The sequence below is a fragment of the Tachypleus tridentatus genome, chromosome 2 (genome assembly GCF_004210375.1).
Source record: "Tachypleus tridentatus isolate NWPU-2018 chromosome 2, ASM421037v1, whole genome shotgun sequence".
Taxonomy (NCBI): Eukaryota; Metazoa; Arthropoda; class Merostomata; order Xiphosura; family Limulidae; genus Tachypleus; species Tachypleus tridentatus.
The window spans coordinates 156,425,311-156,435,985 of NC_134826.1; the positions used below are offsets into that span (position 1 = coordinate 156,425,311).

Sequence of the window (10,675 nt, forward strand, 5' to 3'; positions counted from 1 at the left end):
AAAGTGTGAATGGCAACAACCATTTCAGAAATGTTTTATATATCGTTTTACTCTTAGAATTATTTTAATGTCACTATATATGTGGTATCTTCAAGCTAGTTATTAAATATTTTTGTTTTGTTTTGTCAGTTTAATGGATATTCACTGTCAGATTCATTTCCTTGAAGAATGATTTTGTTTCAAATGTTAAACTAATTTATTTATTGCATAAAAATAATTTTTGCTTTGAAGCTGAAAATGCAAAACAATTATGTTAGTGTGCCTATGTATTATAAATTCACATAAAACAGTATTTTTGGCTCTACAGATTTATTCAGTATAGCATTTCATTGAAAAATTAACAACAATTAGCAGAAAACGTTTTAACAGAAACAATCAAAAATAAAAGAATAACAACAACAAATCAAGGGTAAACCGATCTGCAATATTGCGGTACTTCGACTTTGTCAACATAACGTTTAGTATTGATCTGGATTTCTTCAATTTTTCCTGTTGTTACTTTATCAAATAGGTCCTTAAGATGTGGACTATTTTCGGGCAGACAGAAAAAGTTGAGGGTTATCTCCTGGGTCTCACTGCTAGCTATGCATTCCTCCTTACAGACTGGCACAAATTCTTTGCTGAAGCAAATATTGTTGTCCCAATGCTTTGTCCAAACCTTCTTCAGAGTACATCTGTCTTCCTCAACAGGGCTGTAAACATCAGTGATGCTAGGTAACTGAAACCATGAGGAATAAGGTGTATATTTCCTAACTATGGGAGGGGTTTGTAAGAAGGGAGATACGAAGCGTTCCCTGTCATCATTAGGCCTGTAGATACCAGTGATAGTAGGTGTTTGGAACCACGATGAATAAGGCGTATATTTCTTAACCATGGGCTGGGTTTGTAAACTGGGAGATATCCAGGGTTCTTTTAGATACTCCAATGGCTTTGTGTACCGGTAAAGTGATCTGTAATAAGTTGGTGGACACACAAAAGGGTGAAATGGCTGAAAAGGCAGCTGACATTGTTGACCTCCTAAAACATAGCTATTGACAAAGTCTTGGCTATCAGTGTATATACAGGAGTTGGGTCCCAAGAACTCTCTGTAGCTTTCTCCATTGAAGTCTCCACACAGACCGCAATGTCTACCCATGTATTTGGGAGAAACCTGAAAAGTAGACAACAGAAGCAGTAACTTAGTAATATACAATGATAATACACATTCATATTTTGTTCATCCAAAATATCCACTTTGAAGAAGAGTTTGCAAAAATTGGACTTATATTTTTTTTATCAGTTGTTCAATTAACATTTTATAAAAAATAGTTTTTGGACAAAATTTAATTCTGCAATACCTTAATGCGAGCCTTGATGTTATCAAGACTAAATTGTTGGATCAAAAATTTGAACAGTAATTTTAAACACGATAAAACGTACCCTAAATTACAACGTCATATCCAAGTCCAGTATCGTAAAAATAATTAATAGTTGATAGGAACTAGCTGCTTTACCACTTAAAGAAGGGCTCGATTAATTAATTACCTTTATCTCTGCATTCACACCATCGTATTTAATAAGAAGACCTTCTACTTCAGCTTGAACAACAACAATCGGACGGGATAAAGTCTCTTCAAGATAGAAGTAGATGGGCGATTCTACAGATCCTATTTGAAGTGGTTGGCCATAAACTAGTTGATATGTTTGTTGATCAATAATAACTTCGAAGGATGAATGTTGCCAAGATGGAAGTAACTTGATTTCATGACCAAGTACATACACCAACAATGTCTGTAGATGAAAACAGTTTTTACTGTGGTTAGCGTTTTCAAGCCTTAAGATAATCATGTGAGTAGTGACTGTAAACAAAAGTACTTCCAAAGTATAATTGCCACTTTTAGAATAAAAAAAAAACAAACTTCCCTTTCTTTACCTAATACAGATACGACAATAGCTTGTCATTAACAATGGTTTAGTGTGAAACTTACTATGTTTGATCAAGAGAAGTTATTTGTGAAATTCTTTAGATTCTGTAAATATCGAGATTAGAATAAATATTACAACCTTCGCCTTAAAAGATAATATCTAATACGTCATTGTACCTTAGTAAGACCAGCTGACTCTGCTGGGGTAAGAAGAACAGCGTATCGTTCCTCAGGAGAACAGTCCTTAGAGAGGAGATACTGGCACTGTGTTTCTGGCATTGGAAAAGTCACATTGTCCAATGTTTGAATGTACCTTTCCATCACAGAACAAACGGCTAGACAAGAAGTAATCCCATGAATAAAATTTATCAACATCTTAGTTTCCTAATATTAATTTATACCACTGTTACACACTTTGCAGAGGACATATGTCCATAAGCATTATATATATACCTTTATTTACTTGAAAACAAATGCTGGTATTTAGAACAAATACCAGCTTAGATGAATGTGTATCTTGAGTTTTACATGTTTTATACGCAAAGGAAACTTATGCTAAAAAATCTAACATTTTTTTGAGATTTCCGAACCAGTAACTTGTGATATACTTACGCTCCACTTTACTGTTCCACAGTAATCTCATGTTGTCTTCTACGGGTGGCACCAATAGTGACAGAGGCTTAACGTAAGGTAGGTAAATTTTACGGATATAAGTATTTTCAGTGGGCTTCTCAATAAACAAATTCAGAAGAGGTACTCCTGGCACTTGTTTCACAAATTCTGCAATGATGCGGATTTTTTTCTCAGAATTACGAATATTCACAGCATTATTATCCACTAGAGGATACAGGTATGCTTTAAGAGCCAAGTCTATATGATGGGTCAGGTTGACAAAATACGGAGGAACCTGGAATAAAGAAAAAATTCAGAAGCGTTTTAAAATCAATCTCACTTTTAATTTTCACACGCCTCAAGAGAAATATGCAATATATTAAGCATTGTTTAAAAGACTGTTGAGAAAACTCCCTTTCTAACTACTTTTCATATGTAATATATGGCAGTTATGCAGAAATTATGTTGAAAATGTTGGTGCAAAGTTAGTCAAAATTCGACATATTTACAAAATTTCTCATACAAATAAAGTATCTCATTTTAACTTATTCTGGCCATATACACATAAATCATCGTGTCAGACAAACTCGAGGATTCTATTGTTCCTTCCATTGTCTATTTGGTAACTAGTCCTGAGTGAAGGAATAACTGATATATACTACTTAGTAGGGTTTATTATTAGTTTAATATGCATTAATCTTGGTTCTTTGTATTTTATTTTGAAAACAATTTTACTTACTTTCTGGTAGTTGATCTCCATAGTAATTTTGTTGAGATAGCTATCGTCCACTATTGCCAACTTACAGGCATAGCTCTGGCTTTTTCCCAGCTGTTGGTCAATCTGGCATTGTTTGTAGTACCAAGGGAGTGACCATTGTCCGCTAAGTCCAGAGATGTAGTTTGTGTTGTACAGTGTAGTCATACGTGGAAGTTTTCTTGGCTCATAACGCACGTTCTTCTGTTCATTGCTTTTTTCCACAATAGCCTTTAGTAAAAAAATTAGAATGAAAAAACGCCAAGGCTAAAATGCTACAATAATCACTGTGTTTATTGTTCATAAGTTTTGGGGCTGGCATGGCCAAGCGTGTTAAGGCGTGCGACTCGTAATCTGAAAGTCGCGGGTTTGCATCACCGTCGCGCCAAACATGCTCGCCCTCCCAGCCGTGGGGGCGTTATAATGTGATGGTCAATCCCACTATTTGTTGGTAAAAGAGTAGCCCAAGAGTTGGCGGTGGGTGGTGATGACTAGCTGCCTTCCCTCTGGTCTTACACTGCTAAATTAGGGACGGCTAGCACAGATAGCCCTCGTGTAGCTTTGAGCGAAATTCAAAACAAACAAGCAACAAAATAAAAAAACAAAATTTAAATTGTCCCTTATATTGAGAAAGATATATATGTGTATTCAGAAGATGAAGAGTATTAACTTTTAACAACAATATTTAATTCAATAAGTGTTTTGAAATAAGGCATACACAAGTGACATTCAAAACGCGCCTTTTCCGAGTCTTTGTATATTTCTTGTCATTAATTTTGAAGAGAATATACCCTATGTATTCAGCTAACATACTGCTATTGTCTCGAGAAATTAGTTAAACTACTTATTGCTATTAAAATCAATCCACGGTTAACATAAAATATTTTAACATCCATGCGAAGTATTCAAATATTATTGTAAAGCAATTCTGCTAGGAAATTCAAAACATATTATGATTCTACTTACGTTGACAGAAATATGCTTTTCTTGTGATGTTAAGCATTCTGAACCCCAAATGATGTCAGCATTGATGTCTACATTTTGATCCTTAGTTAAGACAGTATCCAGGAGGAAAACATTTGGTTTCGGAGGGAACTTCACAATGGAGTTGAAGCACATCTAGTATATATAGACACATTAATGTCTAACAGCGATTTATTTTAATCTTAACAAATTTTTTTGTTCTCTTCATCATAGCTTAAATATGTCATAACTATTACTGTTATGGTATACTCATGACAGTATATTAAATAGAAAGAACTGGAAGCTTTTGTTGTTTCTATTGTATTCGCTGCAGTGAATATAACCCAGATTTTGTAATGGTACAACCCTCAAGCTTATGGGTGAATTCCCGGGTGACATTAACTAAAAAAAATAATTCGTATTAAACATGCTATTGAGTAAATACCTTATTTTACCCCTAAATGTAAATAGCTATTATCAAGTTTATTAATAAGTACTCTATCCAATATAACAATCGTTATTCTTTTTTTTCTTCGTAAACTTTATTACGTTTTAACAGAAAATAAAACCTGACCTCCACTGGATTGGATCTGTATTGCCCAGTTGTTGATTTTTTTAGATGGATTTTGGTCCAGATGGTTCTAAAGTCCAGGGTTCGTGTGTAAAAGAGGTCTAAAACGTTCGTTATAGAAACAGGTCCTTTTCCTTCTAAAACCACAGACAAAGCATGTGTCACAGTTGCGACTGTTACATGGGGTTGGCTATACTCGGTACTGGTTCGTGGCAAGTAAGTTTTAGGTTCTGATAAAACATCGTTATAGTAGGATTTGTGTTGGTAGACGTGGGTAAAGGTAAATTGAGGTATTCATCGGCTTTATTTAGAATACCAGTGCTTCTTTCTTTTGATGTAGGTGTGGTTCATCTTTCTCCCACATTCGTTTGTACTGGAGCTTAATGTTATACTAGAATGACGAAAATAAAATTATACACGTTAATTTAAAACTGTAATGGTAAGAAAATACACTAAACTTTTTTCTTACTTAACACTTTAACCGTTAAGAAAAAAAATATTTGTAAAATATTTTTAACACATTACATATTAATTCATAGCCATTTAAGTACATTTATTTTACAAGCATACACAAATGTTGAACAACAAATGAATATTAGTAACAGCTTTTACAGTTATAAATAAAACTAAATGTGTTATTGATCGTTAACAATATTTAAAGACACTGTCACAAAATCGTTACTGACCAAATCTGTTTTAGAAAAATCAAGTTGCAGACTAAGTTTTATTGTTGATTACAACCAGCTTACAAAGCTCATCGTTACTAAGCAAGTAAAATACATCTACGAGTGCACTTGCATAGATATTCAGCTTTGCACTTACTTTACATTAGTATTTTGATGAATTCACTACGTGCGAAAACAAATATTTGCTGTATGAATATGAAACTTAAGAGTATTAACTATAATCAAAGCGGAATAAATTAAGATATGGGTTATTACCTCATAGACTTGTGTCTGATGATCTGGTTCTAATGAAACGACAAATTCACGGTACTTCTTACCAGGATTACTAATAACCTCCAAAATTCCAGCTAGGTATCCCTTTTCCTGTGTCGTATGGCTGAGGTAGAGCGGGATGTCTGACCAGATGGTTTCTGCAATTCCTTGAACATGGAGCCTCAGTCCAAATAATTCTCGACCATAAACTTCATCATACTACAATATTAAATTACACAAAATATAAGTTTGTATTTTTTTTGTTAAATGTTCGAGCTAAAGTCACTTGGTGTGAGTATGTCATAATGGGATATCTTGACAAAAGTACTAATTAAAGATGTTTCCAATATCGATGTAACTCAAGACGTGAGAAATTCTATGAATGAGCTTCAAAGTAACGTAATGAATACATATCTTTGATAAATATTGTAGCACTTAAAGCACATATTTGAAGAGTATTCAGAATCGAAGACTTTCATAAAAGAAAAATATAGGTATGAGTTAAATGCTTAGTTTGCTTAAGTCAATAAAATGAAAAAGAAATAAACTTGCCTTTAATGGAATTGGTAAAGTCCTAATTGGGACATACTGTCCTAGAAAGTGTTCTTCTGGTGGTTGAGTCAGGTAGTTCTTTCGAATAAAGGTAGCAGCGTCTGACTTGTGGTAGAAGATCTTCGTTAGTCGTGGCTGGATATTGAGTTGAAAGACGTGTTGCGTTACGTCATATTGTAAGCTGATGTTCAAAGGAATAGTCACGTGGTATCTTCTAGCCATGGTGCTTCCGTACATAGTCTGGGCTACTGGGTCCACAATTCCTCCGAACACATGGGAGGAGTAATGTATCCTACGTACAAAAAAATTAGAAACTTCTTTTAGATTATTGTCCAGAAAGCAAATCGTATATAATGTTTTATAGAACCCTACTGGATATTCGGATCAGCCCGTGGCTAATTAGTCTAAAAGCCCTCTTTTATTAGAAAGTTGTATGTTTCAGGATAGAACTACACAATAATTTGCCACCTATCGGTATTCGTTAGATACACTTCTTTCTCACGATTTTATTAAATTCGATGACTTTTGAAAAAAATACCATTTTCAGATTTATTGATAATTAAACTGTGACTGCTAAATAAAGAGCCATAATTTTGTAAGAAGATAAGGAAAATGACTTACGTTGGTTGAATTTCTAAAGCAAAGTTCGCGTTCTCAGAATAGTAGCCGCTTCGTGGAAGCTGAATATAAATATTTCTGACGCGTAAAGACAGTATGACTGGTTTTTGGTTGGAAATCACAACTGGCAGACCTATATCTGAAGGTAATACTTTGAAGGAGCTGGAAGGTAGAATGACCTTAACATAGTGCCATGGCATTCCTTTTCTCACTTGATCTTCAAGTTGTCTATAAAACTTGACTGCTACATTAGAAATATAAAATTCAATTAGTTCAAAGCTGATCAAGGTGATTTTATAAAATAGCAGTGAGTTCAAGCACAAATATTAAACTAATGAAGTACATTAAATGCAATAATTAACTTGTTAGATTATTTATTTGTCACCTTTCTATCATAATCTGCTCATTACAATGTTGTTTGTTTATCAGTTGGTTATACATAGCAAGGAAAACTACGATAACGTTGCTAATCATAAGAAAAGTGTATGCAGTGGCGTATTTTATTGTATATAAAATTACATTGGATGTAGGGCCCACACAACCTTAAAACTGTCACTGAGTGTGTGGTCACTATTTTATACATTGACAATGAAAATTAAGTTTAATATTTATCTACAGCATCGGAATATTTGCAATATGGCAGTCTGATGCTCGCAAACACTCTTGAGATCCTTCACAATGAAATACTAGCTTACCGTGCTGGAGCATTTCAATGACATATTCTTTATCAAAAGTGTAAAGTGAAGTTCTTTCGAACAGTTGAAAGAATATGCTAGCTTTCAGGTCTTCTGATTCACGAAAAACCAAGTTTAATTTTGTCTTAAGTTCATTAAATTCCTGCTGCAACCTTTCCACGCCGTACTTCTTGGGACCGAATAGGATGGTAGATAATTCCGACAGAATACCACTGCGAGTCACTAATCTGTCCAATATTTGATCCCAGCCCTTGAATACGAATCCGATCTGTGAAATATAATGTTTAATTGATTATGACATCAGCTTCTAGCAGGTAACGGAATGAAAACTAATTTTGTGAGTAACTGTTTTATAACCAAAATAACTGTTATTTTCGTTGTTCATGTCTTGATAATTACTATAAGTTCAGATATTCGAGTTTTATCAAAATATGTATGAGAATCTAATAAATAATGAGAATTTAATAAAATACAAATACATTAAATGAAAAACTTCTTTGGTTTAGAGCAAAGTCACATTGGGCTATCTACTTGTTCACCGTGGTGAATCGAAGCCGAAATGTGTGTGTTGTAAGTCCGTAGACTCACTATTATCCCACTGGATGATGACAAAATTAAAAAACAAGTTCAAACATGAATAGACAATTCATAAGAATTTTGGTAAAAGTGTTTCAATGTAGAAGACTTTCCTTGTAAAGTTCTTTCGAATTTCAAAATTCTAAAGTACATAATTTCCACATTCAAAAAAATCAAATGCCAACGGACAAGCAGATGCACTGAAACCAAAGTGATTATTCAAATGAAATTAATAACAACAAGAAAAAAAGTTTAAGGTATAACATCCAATCTGAATTATGCTTTTCATAAATGAATTCTAGCATTGTAAACGACTATTGAGATTTCTCAAATATTAAACTCACGGAGGACAAAACTAAGGCCCATAATTTCACATATTAAATCTCGACTTACTATAGCATGTAAAAGTTCAAGTATTAAGTGATGACTCACATTTACAGGAAGGTCCCAGAAAGGCCCAATGTTCTGCATAGCTCCAAAATATCCTGCACGAGGGATTATAGAAACGTTACTGTGAATCCATTCATACAGCACGTTAAAGCTGTAGTCACGTGAAACTGGAAGAACAGAAATTCAAAATCAACTCTTATATACATACATATTTCTCAAAACTTATGGAAATTGATTTTACTTCTGGATATAATTAGAAACATTCGTTTTCTGTGAGCAACTGCTGAAATAATTACATCAGTTAGGGCACTGGTGAAAGGGTTACTTAAATGTATTCGTTAAAATGTTTGATAATCAAGACATAAAGGTTATTTAAATCAATAAGGAGTGTTCATATTCATTTTTTTACCAAGTGAAATATTTTTGAAGGTTAACAGAAGTACTCATAATGCTATATAGAGTTTATACTTTCTTTGGCTTTACGAAAGAAAAGCAACTTACAATCATGAAATTCAGCCATTTTTAGAAATGAATAACTCATTCCGAAATCTACTGGTTTCAGCTCACCTACAACTTGACGAATCTTCTGAGCTCTAGAGAGAAAAAATACAGTAACAAACAAGAAATTTAAAGATAGATTTGACGTTATTAATAGCAATGTAAGATATGTATTTCAGTCTTAAGACTAATTTTACATCAAAAAATATGAAATTTTGTTAACAATTTTAGTGCAATTGTATGTAGATTACTGCTCTCTATAGCTTAGCAGTTTAGATATAATAGTGTGATTTCCTAACACGCATGCTTATGTATAAACTTATTAACCAAGCTTTAGGTGTTTTAAAACAATTATTTCTTGGTTTGTTCATAAACGTAAATTTACGCAACAGGTTATACTCGCTGTGCTCACAGAAGGTATCAAGCCCTATATTTTAGCACTAAAATCTCATGTGTACCCCAGAGCCAATAGAAAAGAGGGGCGTTTCTTACTGAAATTAAAATGGTTACTGAAGTAATTAAGACAATAATTATAATCATTAGAAAGAATAAAAATAAACTTAAAATGTTAGTCAGTACTCACAGATTTTGATAGGGGCGTTTCTTACTGAAATTAAAATGGTTACTGAAGTAATTAAGACAATAATTATAATCATTAGAAAGAATAAAAATAAACTTAAAATGTTAGTCAGTACTCACAGATTTTGATAGCAGGGAATGGTAGTGTTACTTAAGCTTTTTAAAGAAGTGTATACAACATTAGCAACTTGTTTATTTTCCTCTAGCCATAAGCGAGTGACAATTCGGTTGAGGATTGGCAGAGGGGGGTTGCTATAGAGAATCACAGTAAAAGCCGCGATCCTGATCTCGTACGGCTCAGCCGTGTTGAAAAAGATCGGGGTGACTAGTGGAAGTATCTGTAACACAATAAATAAAAATAATCAATTAGTATTATTTAGTCAAAGGTTAAAGAACAACTACTCATTATGTATATAACGTTTAGAAGTAATAAAACTAGCATACTGTACACAATTAAATATCTTTCCGCTTCTTAAATAACGATCTTTTTGATATGTGCAAATTACACAGGTAATTCAAAGATTATTTAACGAAACATCTTTCTCGGAAAATTACAGTTTTGGTTGGAATATGACTTCTAAGTTGTTGTTAAAACATCAAGTCATTTCCCTTGGAAATATTTTACTTTAATGAAATATTTTGTTTTATTGTTATGTACCATCATCATAGCTACACTTACCAATTCTGGTTCATGGACAACGAGGTGATGTAGGTGTAGATTGTAACTTGACGAAGGAAGTTACAACTAGCAGCTGGGTAACTCTCATCCTGCAACTTAAAAAACATTTTGGAGTCTGTCCAAAGATGTAAGGTTTCAGATACTGAAGGACCGTAGGATGACCCATATTAGCCAATGTTTCAATGTATATAACCTTCTTGTGAAAGTCTGGGTAGAGTCAAGCAATTCATTGATTTTCTAGTTTTAGGAAATATAGGTACTTTAAAAATAATAGTATTATCTGGGAAAATTTCAAGCTTATATTAAGCAGATTATTTTTTCTTCAAATATTCTACAACAAAACCTT

At 33.3% G+C, this 10,675-nt stretch overlaps 2 protein-coding genes across 2 annotated transcripts; both read right to left on the reverse strand.

The window, feature by feature from the left end:
• Window positions 1–292: 292 nt before the first annotated feature.
• On the reverse strand, window positions 293–5,058 carry LOC143245444 (vitellogenin-2-like). Its single transcript, XM_076491808.1, has 7 exons — window positions 4,808–5,058; window positions 4,237–4,389; window positions 3,256–3,501; window positions 2,517–2,811; window positions 2,082–2,239; window positions 1,525–1,770; window positions 293–1,150 (listed from the first exon to the last, which is right to left on the reverse strand). Exons 2-7 carry the CDS (start codon window positions 4,387–4,389, stop codon window positions 404–406), a joined length of 1,845 nt encoding a protein of 614 aa, XP_076347923.1. The 5' UTR covers window positions 4,808–5,058; the 3' UTR covers window positions 293–403.
• Window positions 5,059–5,073: 15 nt separating this feature from the next.
• On the reverse strand, window positions 5,074–10,418 carry LOC143245445 (uncharacterized). The gene is made up of 9 exons (XM_076491809.1): window positions 10,330–10,418; window positions 9,771–9,988; window positions 9,075–9,166; window positions 8,616–8,740; window positions 7,608–7,875; window positions 6,916–7,156; window positions 6,295–6,586; window positions 5,746–5,961; window positions 5,074–5,195 (listed from the first exon to the last, which is right to left on the reverse strand). Exons 3-9 carry the CDS (start codon window positions 9,112–9,114, stop codon window positions 5,112–5,114), a joined length of 1,266 nt encoding a protein of 421 aa, XP_076347924.1. The 5' UTR covers window positions 9,115–9,166; window positions 9,771–9,988; window positions 10,330–10,418; the 3' UTR covers window positions 5,074–5,111.
• Window positions 10,419–10,675: the final 257 nt, after the last annotated feature.